This window comes from Corvus kubaryi, unplaced genomic scaffold (assembly GCF_017639235.1).
Source record: "Corvus kubaryi isolate FWS band 111438036 unplaced genomic scaffold, C.kubaryi_AGA036_p1.0 split1-37374, whole genome shotgun sequence".
NCBI classification, from domain to species: domain Eukaryota; kingdom Metazoa; phylum Chordata; class Aves; order Passeriformes; family Corvidae; genus Corvus; species Corvus kubaryi.
Genome location: NW_024582079.1, coordinates 3,359,447 through 3,375,630, shown reverse-complemented (window position 1 = coordinate 3,375,630; position 16,184 = coordinate 3,359,447). Strand labels below are relative to the sequence as shown.

General features: G+C 52.1%; 1 protein-coding gene across 4 annotated transcripts in view; it reads right to left on the bottom strand.

Moving 5' to 3' along the window:
* The window catches only part of LOC121657778 (cytoplasmic FMR1-interacting protein 2), a 49,956-nt gene extending 33,806 nt beyond the window's left edge, over window positions 1-16,150 (bottom strand). For 2 of the 4 annotated variants that reach the window (XM_042013864.1, XM_042013863.1), the window contains exons 1-9: window positions 15,985-16,150; window positions 9,392-9,532; window positions 7,302-7,391; window positions 7,145-7,222; window positions 5,919-6,020; window positions 5,052-5,233; window positions 4,644-4,740; window positions 3,905-4,033; window positions 2,459-2,563 (exon numbers count right to left, since the gene is read on the bottom strand). In XM_042013864.1, the coding sequence (XP_041869798.1) occupies window positions 2,459-2,563; window positions 3,905-4,033; window positions 4,644-4,740; window positions 5,052-5,233; window positions 5,919-6,020; window positions 7,145-7,222; window positions 7,302-7,391; window positions 9,392-9,508 (900 nt within the window). In that variant the 5' untranslated portion in view covers window positions 9,509-9,532; window positions 15,985-16,150. Of the gene's footprint in view, window positions 1-2,458; window positions 2,564-3,904; window positions 4,034-4,643; window positions 4,741-5,051; window positions 5,234-5,918; window positions 6,021-7,144; window positions 7,223-7,301; window positions 7,392-9,391; window positions 9,533-15,421; window positions 15,512-15,984 lie in introns of those variants that run through there. The other 2 variants (XM_042013860.1, XM_042013861.1) reach the window with 2 other exon arrangements.
* Between the last annotated feature and the right edge of the window lie 34 nt (window positions 16,151-16,184).

Below are 16,184 nucleotides of genomic sequence, written 5' to 3'. Positions count from 1 at the left end.
TTCTGGACACCCAGGAAGGTGTCAGCTTTCCCCAGGGATTCAGCACCATGGTTGTTTGTGATGTGTCTTAGAACTTCTCCATAAAGAGGAAGACACAGGCAATGTAACAGGGCTCTGCTTGCCCTTTACATCTCAGGAGGTTTTGGATGGGAAATAAATTCCAAGTGCTCTGAAGATACCTCAAGCTCAGACAGGTCCCTCCTTCACTAAACTTCCACCTGCAAACAACACCCAACCAAGGGCTACTGACAGCTCATCAGTAAAATATGAAGCTTCAACTTCACCCAGCTACAAAAGCCTTGCCCCAAAATTCAGGGAAGATGACGGCAAATTCCCTGTCCTATTATCACACACTTCTCAAGCTGAGTTGTGCACAGGATGTGTAATGCTGTCATCAGGGATTCCCACTGGCACTTCCATAAAAGGTTTAAATGAAGGGGTAGTTCATTTTCACTACTCAAATTCCTGGGCAATCCACTAGAAATTTAATCAGAAGGCAATAAGCAGATGTAGTAAAGGAGTAGTTGGTCTTTCCTTATTGAGATCTGATAGTTTGGAGTGGTACTTAACTGATTAAGTGAGACCATGGCAGATGCTGGAGAAGTGCAAATGGAAATAAAGCTGGAAAGGAGAAAGTTATTCCATGCAATGGAAGGTATTTTACCTCATTCTCTGATGGCCCACAGCACTTGGAAATGAACAGCAAATCTGTCTGAATGCACCAAGATGACCAAACTCTACAGATTATACTGAAGGCCTGATTTAGAGATTTAGTTGAATTAGCAAAGCTGAATCATGGGAAACCCAGAAGACTCTGAAGAACGACATGATAAATCACCTTTGCAGAGCAGTCTCCCCAGTGATGGGAGGGTTCTTAAACACCTCATCATCGGCCTATCCATAAGATTATGGTGTCTGTGGCCCCCTGCTCTCAGGGCTGTCTCCAGGAAATGGTGCAAATTTGGGTAAATAAGTCCCCACTGCTCAGCAGAGGATGCAGCAGCTGGCACACCCACCTTCCATGAAACCTGGGCTCACCTATTCCCTCCCCTGCACAAACCCAGCACATCACCCATAAACCAAACCTCGTGGCAATAAGCAGGGGGACACCCTCTACCCAACACCACAACCAACCTCTGCTTCCAGGCTCCTCACCCCACCTCTTCGTGAAGCATCAGGGAGAATCCACTGTGCTGCAAGAGTGATGGGGAAGGAGCCCTGTGTGCCCTCCCAAATCATCACCTTCTCATTTTCCCTGATGTGGAGCAAATGCTGGTAACAGAAACCAATCTTTTCATCTCTGGAGAAAGATTAATAAAGGACTCAGGAAGGACTGCTCAAGCTCACTAGGTCTCAAAGAAAACTAATTGCTCCATCTGGAAAATTCTTCTGCTGTCCTCTTGCTATGCTATTATTCTTTGCTGCCAACACATTTGTCTTCTGCCAGATCCCACCATGCCTCCTACAGCTGACCTGCTCCAAACTCAAAATGCCTCCTTGACCCAGTCTGTGCCCAGAAGCAGTGGAAAGGAGGCACTGCCTTCCCTGAGGTGCTGTGTGGGCTCTCAGCCCTCCTCTCCACCAACAGGGTTATCCCAAACCTTTCTTGTGCTGAGTGGTCCCAGGGCAATGCAGCCTGGCCTCCAGCTGTGGATCAGACCCTGGCCAGATGTGCTTCAGCAGAGGGAGGTTGTGCAGCTGCTTCCCACCCTGCCACTGGGAGCATCCAGGTTTCATGGGCCTTTCCCCAAAATCCACATCTCAGACAAGACAAAAACGGTTCATCAAACCACAGAGTGACCCTTTGAAGATCTCCCTGAGCACCTCCAAGTCCCAGCTGACACAAACTCTCCCACAGCTTGTTCTGTGCTACAGGGAGCACAGTTTATACACGAAATAAAACTGCCAGATCACACACTGGCTCGCCAGCTGCGTCCTCTGTCCCTCAGCTCAGCAGCTTGCAGAGGGCAAGAGAAGCAGAACCATCACCTACACAGACCTCAGCAAACCAGCCAGGTTTGCTGGTGGTCTGAAACCACAGAGACTGCAAACCTGCCTCCAGAATGTGTAAAAGAGAGAGAAGCAGTCAGTCTGGCACAACCTTCCCTCATCCATGAAACAGCCTCCCCATCCTCTGCCCCTTGGCAGGAAGCAGCCAGAGCTGCAGCTCCCACTGGCTGCCCAGCTCCAGTGCCATGGGAGCAGAGCCAGTCCCAGCACTGCTCCCCATCCACAGCCCTGCTGGCACTGAGGGCTGGCATCATTCACCTCACCCGTGCTGCAGCTCTGTGCCAGCGCCTGGTCACAGCAATTCCATTCCTCAGTTTTTGGCCCAGGGTTTTTTGGATCTGGAAATGATTCCTGTGGTTTGTTTGTTGCTAGCAGCATGTGCAATGGTACAGGTCACTAATCCACTGGTCTGCAATAAACACCAGCCTCACCCAGACAGGTCACTGACCTTGAAGAATTTGTCTATTTTGCTAAGGTTGATTCTCTTCTTGGCATCCAACTTGTAAATGTTGCTGACATTCCCATCCATGAGATACAGGCCAAACCCCATCACCTGGAGAAGATGGAAAGGGAAGGTTTCATTAGCATGAAGTCAGCAGCACGAGTCAAAGACAGTTCTCCATCACTCAGCATGAGGAAAGACCATTTCAGGTTCCTGTTGCCACCTGACACCCATGAGGAAATGTTAAAAATGTGCCTGTGTCTGCCAGGATGCACATGCTAGGCAGAGGACACATGATGGACTGCGTCCATTGTCTGTGCAAAAACACAGGATGCTTCCTTTGCTTATTTGTTCCTCCTCTCTCCCATAACAATAACCCAAAAGCCTTCTCCACCCGAAGGCAAAAGTTTATTCCTGGAGAAGAATTTGAAATATTCTCCTGGATTGATTTCCCCACCCCCTGAATTCAGTACAAATCATTAGAGAGAGACAACCTACCCACATTACCCTTCAAAGAACCTGAGCTGACTCACACCACTGTAATGAAGTTTTTATGGTAATAGTGACTGCAATCATTGCCAATAACTGACTGACAGCAAGGACAAATACACCAAACAAACAGATATTTTAGCATGTTCATCTCGAGGACTCTTTCCAGTCAGAAAAACAAACCTGGGAGCATCTGCCTTCTGCAGGGAATTATTGCTAGGAATGGGCATCAAGAAGAAAATTCTGGGTTACAAAGTTGGTGGTGATTTTACAACGTCCTCTGCAGTTATACAAGTCAAGCCCATGATCCTGAACTTCCATGCACAACAGAAAAACCCGTTTGAGCCTTGGAGGATGTAGGGCACCCACAAGTGATCTCATCCACCACGGGCTTAATCCCAGGCAGGCAGAGCTGCTGGCAGCACTGGGAAAGATTGTGGGGAAACAGAGAGATGGAGATGAGGAAGAGGACAGGGAGAGAGGAAAGAAGATTTTTATATGGGAATAAGGGAGAAGGCCAGAAAGGACAGCAGAGAAATGGTGGGAGAAGGTCCAAGTTAGGGCAGGCACAGAGGCAGCTCATGGCACTGCCTGGCAAAGCTGCCCTGTCAGAGCACTGGGATGGAACATCCCCGACTCAGGGCCATGTCCAGCCTGTTCAGCTACAGAAAGAGGTCAGTGGGAGGACTGAGGTACCACAGCAGAGGACACAAAGCACCAGGGATCAGAAAGGGAACAGGAAAAGGAGGAAGCAAAGCAGCTTTGCTGCTGCCTGCAGAGCACTCACAGCAACTCGTGTGAGCAGAGGACACTGGCTCTGCAGAGAAAGGATGCATGTAAACCCAAAGGAGTAAAAAATAAGGAACTTGAAGAGAAACGTTGTCCTAGGAGTGAATTTCATTTTACTAAAGCGACAGTGAAACCATGCAAGCACCCAGCCCCACAAGCATGGCCCAACCTCACCTTTAAGAGCATGTGCTTCTCACTGGGGGTGAGATACATCTTGTTTTCATAGTAATCCACACAGATGTTGACAATATCAGCCAGCAACTCCTCGTACCCAGGGATAACCTCTAGTTGTTGGTGCAGACACTGAAACACAACAGAAGCCACATTATCCATATGGGCAGAGGAACAGCAGAAAACAGGGAGGAAACATTTGAAGGAGTAAGAGAAGAACAGTAAGAGGTTCCTTCAAACCTCATTTGTGTGCTTTTTTTTAGTTTACCAGCAGAAGACTCAGCTCATGGCACCACCTGGAAGAAACAACCTTCGTCTGCAGGACAACTCCCTTTCAGGCTGATCACAACACCCAAATATCAGACAAAGAGATGTCTTGGTGCAATATTTTAACTAGGTAGCAGAAGCTATGGAGCCTGTGGAGTGTGGAGGGCCACAGGGGCTGAGCTGCAGCCCCATGCAGCTTCAGGGGATGGAGTTCTGGCAGAACCTCCCCCTCCCAGAGCTCTTCTTACATCTTTTGGACTTTCATCTTTGTCTTGACATAGAGACCTTCAAAGCCACCCAGGATGACACGAGACATTGCTAGAATTACACAGCCTGACCAAAAGACCACCAGAGTCAGTGGCAAAGACCCAACAGCTGCTGCCACAGCCTGGTCTGAAGTGCTGTCAGCCTCAGCAAGGTCACTGCTTCTCTCTGCTGATGGAAAGGTCCAGTGGCTCAGAGAAAAGGGACCTGCCTGAGTGATGCGGTTGTGGTTTGCCAGGAACATGGAGAGGTTCTGGGACTCCTGGATGGACTGGGGGTCTGCCATCTTCCGCAGGAACTGGGCAGCTCTGGAAGGGACAAATCCAACATCACCAAGGGTCACTCAGCCAGTGTGAGACTGTCACCACCCACCTTCCCTGTCCGACCTGCAGCTGCAATGCCCCAGACTCAGACCCTTCTACGTAACAACTCTATTTCCAATAGGGAACTGCAACACAACACGGCTCAGAGATTTGCCTGAACTCGCAAAGAGAGCCTGGGACAGCACGGAAACCCCATCTCCAGCCTCCTGATGTCCACCTGCCCTACTGCTGGGCAGACCAGGAGCTCCCTTGCAGACCAGTCCTGTCCCCATTCCCGCCTCTTCATCCCCTCTCACCTTTTGTAAGCAGAATGATCATTTTTGACGCTGCACTTCATGTTCTTCAGCTCATCCAGGACGGCAAACATGTTGATGAACTTGCCCAGAGTGAGGAGATAGGCCTCAGACACGAAGTCCTTCCTCCTCTCAGCGTGGCACAGGCGCTTCACCTCGCTGCAGAACCGCTCGATGGCCTTGCGCTGCAGGGCAGGGGCACAGGGTCATGCACCCCCATGGGAACCCCCTCCACCCACCACCTTTAGAAAATGTGGGTTTTGGCTGGGAATGAAGGATCCAAGGTCCCTCTTGGCTGTCACATGAAACAGAAGTTATAAATCACTGCTGACAAACACCCTCAGTGCCTGAGGGGAGAAGGGCGCTTGAACACTCCCCAGCTGCACCTGCCCCGACCGTGGGGTGTTCTGCCATATCAGGCTGCATCTTTTAGGTGGGACTTAAAGACCTCACAGGATATAAAACCTAAAAATGTTTGTGAAACTCAGATGCAGCTGGTTATAATGCAGGCGGTGATGGGGGGCCCACAGCAGCTCTGTGGTTGCCACATGGCAATGGATAATCAGCTCTTCACATCAGCCAACATCCCCGAAAAACAGGAACCTCTGACACCCTTAGCTCCAAAGAGTGGTGGCTCTGGGTCTCCATGAACTTGAAGGGCTGAGGTGTGCTCTTTCCCAACTTGTATAGAAGATTTTGGGGCTGAGCAAGGGACACCCAGATTTTCCTTCACATGGGTCTCAGGTTTCTGCTCAGGTGGCTACAAGGCTACTGGGGGCTGTCCTGGCAGGCAAGGATAGCACAGTCCTGCTTAGGATGTTAACAACAAAGTAAGTAAGATTATTTTTGCCTCTCTCCTTGACCACTTACCTGAAAATACATGAACTTCATAAGCTTGGTGACTTCTGGCTCCAGGACTTCCACTGTTTTCTCATAAATCTCCACTCGGTTTGGCTGTTCGTTACATTTCACCTGCATTGCGAAGAAAATCATCCGTGTCACCATCAGCTTCTAACCCAGCTGTGGGTCACTGTGGCACCATCTTCTTGTTTCAAAGGAGTCCTGTCCCCACCCAAGGACAACAGAGGGACCTGAGGAGGAGCTGGTTCTCAAACCAATAGGTGAAAGCAAAAGGGGCTATTTCAGATCTGAAATTGTCTCCATGCATTCTGAAAAGGCACAATCCCAACTCTGAGGGACAGAAGTCTCCTAATGCGTTTGTCTGGCACAGAACCCAAACAATATGGAGTCTGGACTTGCTGCACGATGTGGGAATGTTGTAGCATGAAATTATCTGAGACTTTGTGTTGCAAGACACACAAGGCACCAGGTTCCAGCTCTGCTGCAGCCTCGCTGGGATTATTTTGGTTCTGTTGAGGATCCATTAAAAATCACTGGGCTTGTCTGTGGCTGACAGCAATGAACTGAGTCACTGTCGCTGGAATCCTGGGAAGCTAAATTTAAGGACTTACTCAGTTGTCATCCATCTCACTTCCAGAACAGTTACTCCGAGTCATTATCAAACTTACAGGGAAAACACCAGCTGCCCAGGGCATCCTGCTGTCCTCCTCTGGTTTTGTCTGCAGCTGTTGCTCCCACAAAGCTGTGATGGGGCTGACAGCTCTGGTGCACGTTCAGTAACCCAGCAGCTGATTCTCAGGGCACAGAGGGACATGTCAGCCAGCCTGACATGGGGGATGATGCCAAAGTAGCCTTGCCCTCTCTGCAGTGGGCAATCTAATGTCCCTGCCCTGGTGATCCACACTGCAGTCAGACAGTACCACAGAATCACAGAATATTCTGAGCTGGAAGGGACCCACACAGATCATCAAACTCCTGGCCCTGCCCAGGACAGCCCTGAGAATCCCACCAGGCATCGACGGCCATGAGGATGCAGTCGGGGTAGGGAGGAGTGGTGCACATTCAGGTGTAGGCTCTGGTCTTCACCTGTGAAGCCACAGCCTCTGATGTAGCAGGGAGCTGCACCTGACCAAGCAGGGAGATTGGGGGTCCTGTGCTCGGCCCCATCCACGTGGCCCATGGCAAAGCACAGGGGTCACTGCAAGAGCAGCCCTGCCTGGGAAGGGCTTGAGTACCTGAGGGATGGCTCGTGAGCAGCTCCTCCACGTGTAGAGCATCACAGCGTACTCATGGCCTTCCTCCAGCATCTCATTCTGAAAGACAGAGGGGTGTTGCTGGCACAGGGCAGGCACTGGAGGCTCAGCACCCTGGGGACAGCGCCAGGGGACTCACCATGCTGGAGTGCACCGTGGCCTGCTCGATGTACCTGGCAATGCCCGTCACAAAGGCGTTCCTGTCTTCAAAGTTTGTGTCAAAATTAGCCTGTGGGCAAAACGGAGAGATGGGGATTAAAACACAGCTGGTTGTTTGCTCACCTGGTACAGCCTAACATGGGATGTGTTGGCAAAAAGCAGAATTAGTAGGGCTTCTGGAGCATGGGAGGAACTTGTGAACTATTTGAGGTGCTGCACCTCTAGGTCTGAAGTAGTTTCACACATACACACCCTGGAATCACACATGTTCATCCTGCAGGGAATACGTGTGGAAATATGGCAGTCAACACTGACAAATCCTTGTAAAATGAAGCCAAACTTTGCTGCAGCCACACCAGAGAGAAAAGCTACAGCAATTATTCTAAGGATTTTAGCTTGGTTACTCAAAGACAGATGCAGCCCTATGAATTTCTGTTTGAGCCCTGGCTGCTGGAAGAAGACCACATCCTGTCAGCAGGAAGTGCGAAGGATAAACACAGAGAAAGGGCAGGGAATGAGTTGTCTGGAAAACATAAATATGAAAGTCAGCCCTCATCCAGGTGCTATTATCAGTGCTACTGCTGCTCTTGCAAGCACAAACAGTTGTTGGGACAAACATTTGTCCTGGAAGCTGTGATACAGCTTTGGGCTGGGACAGGGGAGCAAGAAACTGCAGAGGCCAGTGGGGGATGGAAAAGCAGCTCCCCTGGCTCTCTGGAGTGCCCTTCACATGCTCTGCACTCAGTAATTTCCTCTGCCAAGGCTGGCTGGTGGTATCTGCTGCAGGGCAGGGCAGACAGAGGTCCCAAGCACCCAGGGCTGCTCCTTGTGATGACAGCAGCACTGCAGCGACCACACTCACCTCAATACCTCATTTCCTGAGTAGGAAAGCTGGGAGCACAGACCTGTGGCCACAGGGCTACTCTTCTCAGTGCCTCCAGGGCATCACATGTGACCAGTGTGACAACACAAGCTGAGACTTAAAGTGTATTTCTCGATAGCAGGGGAGAGGGCTACACACAAACTGAATATGATGAGGAAACAAGCTGGGCCAACACCTCCAGATCCAGCTTAGAGGAGGTTTTTAGGCCCAGCTGTGTGCACACACTCATGGCCCTGAAAGGAGGCTGTGCCATAAGGCTGGACCCTGAGACCCTCATGAGACACAAGCCAGCAAAGGCTCAAACTTTATTGAAAGAAGAGATAAGCAAATAATTACATGAAGATTTTTCAGGGAGAGCTGAAATTTGAACAGCCCAGAATGACCTTTGGGTCTGATAATCCGTAGAGATACCAAGGCTCTGGAATGAGCCTGGGGTCTGACCTGCTGAAAGAGATACTGTAATTCCAGAGCCCTGCATACAAGGCACAACAATCACGGTGCTGGTGTATTTATACACTGCCACGGGTGAGCCAGGAACTCAGGAGCGGCAGGATGGAGAAAGGAACCCCTGTTATATTTAACCCTGGGTGTGTGCTATAGGGCAGGGTGTGGTGGCCAAGCAGCCGAGGCATCCCACTGTGGAACCAAAAGCAGGAGCCAAGCCGTGCCCTGGGCCCCTGCCAAGCTTTGCTTGGTCCGTGCAGCTGCAGCTAAATCTGAGTTGTTCAGGGCAGAGAAGTGGTTCTAGCAGCTGCCCTCCCTCGCATGCCAGCAGTTCCAGCTGTGCTAGAGGCACAGGCCAGCCAAAGTCAGGCAGGACTTTGAGCCTGCCCTGCTCAGTTCGATGCACGCACGATCACGAAAAGGAAGCACAGAAATATGTGCACAAATAAACATCACTGAGAACTTTCTGCTGCTATCACAAATCTTATCTCCTGCTTCCTACCCATTCATGCACTCTGGTCTTAATTTTTGCTCGGCCTTAAAAGTCTCTTTCACCAGTATCTGGTGCCTTCCTTTTAAAGTCCTTGGGAAGAGATTTGTGGCTAGATCTGTTCTGAGCACTTCCTTCAATACACTGAACCCCGGATGTTTTTGGCTGGTTCTCACAGCACCGTGTGGCTCTGTGCTTTGCATGAGCCACTGGAACAACCCTCCCTACCCTCTGCCTCGGGGAGCTGAAGTACCTGGTACATGATGGAGGAGGGAGGAGGTTCGATGCATGGCTGCTGGTCTGGCAGGGGCAGCTCCTCCAGCAGGTCCACGTTGGACAAGGCATCCTCGAGCGTGACGTGAGTTGTCATGGCTGCAGATGTTCAGTTCCCGTGCTAAACCCAAAGCAAAAGAGAGGGTGATAGACAGACAAGACAACCAGCCAGCAGGCAGGAGACTGAGTGGGAAAAGACAAAACCAGAGCCATGACTGGCTGGCATTGCAGGGGACAAAAACCCAGTTTATCTATTTTCCTTTTCTTGTGCATTAAACCTACGTCTCTCTCTCCTTCTGCAATTCAACAGCAGAGCAGGAATGCAGAATAAGAGAAACGCAACTACCCACCCAGGCACTTCTCTCTTAACTCTATGCAAAACTCTCTCAGACAGAACAGCTGGGTGCTGCAGAGCAGCTTTAGCAGCCCCGGGTGAAAGCGTGTGCTCCGAAATGCAAAGCGGTGCTATCAAGAATATCTCCTGAAGCAGCATGATTAGAGAAGTATGACGGATGCTGACACTCACATGCTCTCCTTCTCACACACATGAACAGTGCTGGAAACTGTAAACAACCAACTGCATTAATTCCCAGAGGTGAACTGGAAAGGCTCGAGTGCTGTGCAGGCAAAGTTGTGGCACTGCAAGCAGCAAAAACGAAGTTGCTGTTCAATTTCCCTACTTTTACCACTGACATGGCCTCCCCAGCTCACCCTGGAGCTGCCACCTGTGCCAGCTGCACACAAAATAAAATCAAAGGGAAACATTTCTGAAAGCTCCCTGGCACTTTCCCCAGGCAGGCGCCCAGTGGGAACCACAGGACAAACCTGTGTCCCCATCTCCCCTGCCACTCACCTTGGCTGTGAGTGCACAGGCACGGGGGGACAGTGCTGTCACCCAGGCTGAGCCCTTGTGTAACCACAGCCACAGGGCTTCCCCAGTTAATGCCTAATCCTGTGCAAGAGCTGCAGCTGACCTAGAGCCTGTGTCTCCCAGAAAAACACCCTGCTGCACTTAGACATTTGCAGAGAGAGAATTCTTTAAATATTGACACACCATTCAATTAGAAAATCACCCCCCCAGTGCTGCTTGGCTCACTCAGAGCCTGTCTAGTTTGAAATGTGAGCCTTTGAGTTTCATCGCTCTGATCTGCAGGACAGTAGAGCTCCCTAAATCAAAGTTCCCATCCAGATACTCACACATTTCAGTAAAACACCCTGCAAGCCAGCGAAGCTCTTTGCCTGCCTCATTACAGAGCATGTTTTCCAATCCTTTAATCATCTCTTTGGCTTTTCTCTAAGCTTTTGCAACTTTTTTGCCAGACATGGTAGCAGGCAGGACACAAGGCAGTGTCTGCACAAGCACCAAATACAGCAGCAGCATAAACCTCCCTCCTTGAGCACAACCACAGCAGTTCCTTTGGTCACAACAGCATCTCTATAGGACCCCATACTCAGCTAATTATCTGCTACTAATCCCTCAGGTTCTTGTTTTTTACCTCAGTTGAGTCACTGCTTCCAAGAAAATAAGCTTGCTTTCCATTTCCAGCACTGGGAGCACGAAGGATAATGGCTTTGGGACATCCATGGATAGACACACAGGCACCCAGCAAGGGCCACAGCTAAGGGGGATGCACAGTGTGCAGTCCTGGGTTGGCTTCACCTTGGGTGATGAGAGGGAAGGAGTCTGCAGCTGTGCCTCATCATCACAGGCTGCAGGAATACCTATGAGCCTGACAAAACCCATTCCACCTCCACAATTGCCTCCCCAAGGCACCAGGCAGCTGAGAAACAGGTTTGGTTGTACCTGCAGCCGAAGCATCATTAAATGAGTGCCTGGAAAAAACCCAAAATCTCAAGCAGCTTTTCCCCTCCACTCTCAAATATCTGTTTCCTTCTTCACCCTTCTTCAGTAACATGGTTTCCTGTTACAAACTGCAGCAACTGTCAAACCCTGACATTACACATCTGCAGCTTCCTCCCTGCCTGCCTGGGCTCCCTGGGCTGCTCTGCTTGCCCAGCCCCACAGATGCACACAGAACTCCACCACCATCCTCCAGCCCCCCAGGACTCACCACTGGCATCCCAGAACAACACCCTGTCTACTCACTCAGGCTTCATTACATACTTCAGGCTCGAGAAGGCAAAACTTTCCATCCATGGCTTTGAGGGCTGTGGCTGTTTATTTGGGCTCACTCCCCATGTTTCTGTAAGTCAAATTCTAAGGCCATTTGTGCAAGGAGTTGGTAGTTTGCTGTAACCAAAGGCACTCCCCTAACAACCCTGTGACACCCAAAGAGCTCATTGGAGTGTCAACTCAAGGGGCAAAATTATTGCTGCTGTTTGGGCCACCCCAGGAGACAGAGTCCAAAATACAGCATCAGGGCTCTGCTGTGCCAGGCAGTGCACACACCTGCGAGGCTAAGGCAGTCCCTGCCCTAAAAATCTTGCACTCAGAGGCAGAGAGGCAGCACGTAGAAATATGTGAAAAGAAAGCATCAAGTAACTGCATGAGAGGTGCAACTGGCTGCCAGCCCACCCTATGCTTTGCCATGGCTGAGCACTGCAAGGATCCAGATGCAGCTGGAAAAACTACAGACTTCAGGTTTAACACACAAGTTTTTACTCTACCTCTCATCACCCAGTTTCTACTCTACCCTTTCTTAAGACCAACCAGGAACCCAACAGCAGCTACAGGGAACAGCGTGGTCAGCCAGGACTTCCCCTGGACCTTGTGTCTGCAGCACATTGCCACAGACAGCAGCCTCACAGACAGAGTGTGTGACAGAGGGGCCACTGGTCCAGGGCCAGCAGCCCTGGATCATCACCCCAGATCATCCAGAGAGGAGCAGCCTCGAGTGATCTGACATCTGCCAGTGCCATGGCCCCATGCCTGCTCCTTGGGGTGGTTGTAGGGCTGGCGGGGGCCCTGCCCTTGGGTGGGGTCCCCTGACAATGGTGAGCATCCAGCAGTTAGAGGGGCTGTGACTTAGACACAGGCTCGGGAAGGCTCTGAAGGCATCAGTGATTGCTCTGCCCAGTCCCTGGGGCACTGCACTGTGTCTCCCCACCACAGTGGCTGCCTGGGAGAGCTGGCAGGTGAAGCCCTACTCCCCCAGACCCATGCTGCCCTCCCTCACCTTCCTGCAAAAAGGTTCTTACACAGACATGCTGGGGCTGTCCTGTAAATCCAGCTTCATCCCCTCTGTCCAGCAACAAGGGGGGCAGCTGTGAGGTAATTCGGCAGCTGCCAAGCAGCTCCAGCTCAGGGAAGTTGAGGATCCCTTGGGACACTCATCAAAAAGCCTCCACTGCCATCCACCACCTGGGTTTTGGGGTAGGCTGGCCGTGCTGGGAAGAGGAGACTCAGCCCATGGTGGTGGTCTGGTGACAGTGACATGTGGCCGTGGGGCTGGGCTCCACGCAGGGAGCAGCACAGCAGCCTGCCCAGGAACGGGGCTTTTCTCTGTCCTAGCACAGGCACAGTGGGGCGAGGCTTCCCCTGCATATCCTCCTCTCTGGACTCACAGGCTGCCAGGAGCCACCTCCATATCCTGCTCCTGCTCAGAGAAGCCAAAGTTCCTCCAGTCCTACATGTTTTGTACGAACTGAAGGTGAGCCTGGCAGAAACCAACCCCACCCCAGTGAAACCCGAGGCAGGGATGCTGCCACCGGGCTGATTATCCCTTCTGCTCATGAGCATCGGTGCTAATGGGTGCAGTGTTGCCCACACTTTCTGCTAATTTGCTACAGAAACGTCCTGTCCCCTTTCCCACACCTCAGTTGCAAACCCTCTGGCCATCTCATGCACCTTCTAAAGCCAAATGATCACACAGAGGACCTGGGGCTTCAGACACTGCAGGGAGCTAGCCAGGCAGGGCCCCACCACCCCGAGATGGAAAGGAAGAGTTCCCAACATAGTGGCTTTTGTGGCAGCAGCCTGGGGACCAGATTTCACAGACAGCATAGGAAGGCTCTGAGGAGTGAGGATGGACATCCCAGATGCCTAACCTTGTAGGGCATGTCCTACCTTCCCCACCAAAATGCTTGCCCAGAAGTATTGGTGGAGTATCATTCCCTTTGAAGGGAGAAGCACAAAGGCAACTTTACTGTTCAAGCAGCTTGGGGAAATAAAGACTTTTAAAAGCAGGGCCATAAGGAATATGTTGCATGCACGTGTGCTCAGCTCCCAAGCTGCACAGCTCAGAGCTCTGGGGAAGTGGCAGGGGCTGTTTCAGATTTTCAGCTTGCCTGCTCCTCCAGCAGACGCTCACACTGGTGCTGCAGTAGGTACCAAGAACAGGAAAGGAGGCAAGAAAAAATGGGAATTGCCCAGACAGAGTCCAAGCCTTGTAAGCCTGGGGTGAGAAGAGCAGCAAAAAGACTTTTGCTGGGGAGGTGGCAATGTAGAGAAGGAGGACAAACCTGCTGACCCCCTGAGGATCTGAGATTCTTCTCCAGCTCTGATTCCCAGCCTCTGGGTAACCTGGGAAAGTCACTGAATTTAGTTTTTACCCCTGTGATAATGCTTCTCTCTCTCCAAAAATAGCATCTAACCAGTGGGCAGGCACTATCCTGGCCCAACAAGTACACAGCAGAGCAAAGTGTCAGTTGCATAAAAGCAGAGTGTTTCTGGTACCCACTGCCTGACAGCAACAGGAGGATAAAGGAGCCTGGCCACCAACATATATTTAGTAAAAAATGCCTTCATAGTGTAAAAGTTTAGTTTGACTTCTGCCTAAAATGCACTGAAGAATTACTTTTAACTGCAACCACCACCACAGTCAGGAGGTTCTTTGCAGAGTGAGTGAGGATGGGCTTCTGCCCTACACAGATGCAGATGTTAATAACCATGAAATTACCCTTCCCATTAAAAAAGGAAGCCAAACTGCATGACTCCTGAAGCTGTTTTTCTCCATCTCCACTCTACATTTTCTGCCATCCCATTAGGGCTGAGTTCCAAGCATTTGCACCGTACTTGTCTCTCAGCAACACAACCATTCTAGTATTTATTTCTTTTAGAATAACTAAATCTTTTTTTTTTTTTCTGGTGCCAAAGAAAGCGGGTCAAGGAAGGAGACAGGTATATGAAACTACATTTTCAATGGAGTTGAGAAATTTAGAGCAAGTTTACAAGCAACCCACTGTTGAGAGTTAAAGCACTTATTGGGAAACCAAATTACAGAGGCCAGCATTGTTAATAGTTGACTAATTATCGATCTTCCAAACCCAACCTTCCCATTTTTCATGCAAAGATGATAACTGTTTGTTAATAAAACTGAATTCAGCAAAAATGAATTCAGCATACCCTGCTTTGCTCAAGAGACTGGTCAGAAAATGGAAGATTTTTCCATATTCCTCAGGCTTCATTAATAACAATTAACTGTACAGAGAAATGGAGAAAAGAATTTTCCTTTGCAGGGAATTAGCACAGAATTACATGGCTGTGACACCAGAACACTGGACTAGTCACCCATCTCTGTGACTAACCCCAGACAACTGTCATCGTGCAAAACATGAGGGTGATTTTTCTTTCGGTATCTCAGGGCAGGAGGGTGCAGAGGCTTTAGCGACTCCGCCTAATTCTTTGAGACCTTTGTGATCTAAAGCCCCCGGGCAGGAACCCCCCGTGGGAAGCAGCAGATGGCAAAGGGGGTCACGCTCTGCTGCTGGCAGTGTCCCCTGACAGCACACAAACCCTGCACCCTGCCCCCTTCTCCAAAACAGCCCTGGGCACGCAGCGACCGTGGACGGTGTGCTTCTTCTTCTCCTCCTCGTTCTTTCCCGGTCCTTCCAACCCACGGAAATTTCCTGCGGAATCCATCCACTGCCTCCCTCCCCCTCCGCGCGGTGGGATGCGGCTGGCACGCGGCATTCCCAGCGGCATCGGGGGCAAAGTTGAGCACAAAGGAGCGCCACGCACGGGGACCGGCGCCTCGGGGCGGGGGAGGTTCCGCCGGCTCCGACCCACGCCACAGCCCGAACCTGCGGCCGCCGCTCCAGCCCATCGTACCCAGCGCTGCCTCTGACTCCGTCGCTGCCTCCATCCCCCTCACCGCCCTGGAACACCATATTTCCACGCCACGGGTGCTCCGGGAGCCAGCCGGAGCCCCCGCCAGGGCCGCCCCCCGCCGCTCCTCCATCATCAGCATCCCCTCCGCGCCCCGTTCTCCAGCACCGCCGCCACCCCGGCTCGGGCTTGCGCTGCCGCGGCGGGGCCTGCAGCGCCCGCGGGCCCGGGGCTCGGCCCCTTCCCCCGTGCTGGGGGCGCGGAGCCGGGATGCGGGGCGGGGGGAGGACAAGGGGGATTTGCGCTATTTTTTCCCCGGCGCTGTGCGGCGGCTGCGGGCAGGCTGAGCCGCAGGTAGCTCGGGGGATTGTGGGATACAGCCCGCACATCCCGGCCCGCCGGGCCGCCCTCCGCCCCGGCACCTGCCCCGCTCAGCCCGCCCGGCGCTCCGCGGAGATGGGGCTCGGCGGCGGGCACAGCCCGGAGGAGGGAAGGAAGGAGGGGATGGAGCCGCGCAGCCCCCGCGCAGCCCCCGCGCAGCCCCGCGCCCACCCCCGCCCGCTCACCTGCGCTCCGCGGGTGCGATGCTCGGCGCCGCGGGATGCTCCGCAGGATGCTCCGCGCCGCCCGCACAAAGAGCAGGAAATGGCTGCAGCAAGTGCACTTCCGCGGCTCTCCGCCGGCCCCTCCGCGCGGCGCGGCGGCGGGGGGAGCCCCGGCCCCCGCCGCGGGAAGGGGCTGGAGCGGCGCGGGCGGCTCCTCCCCC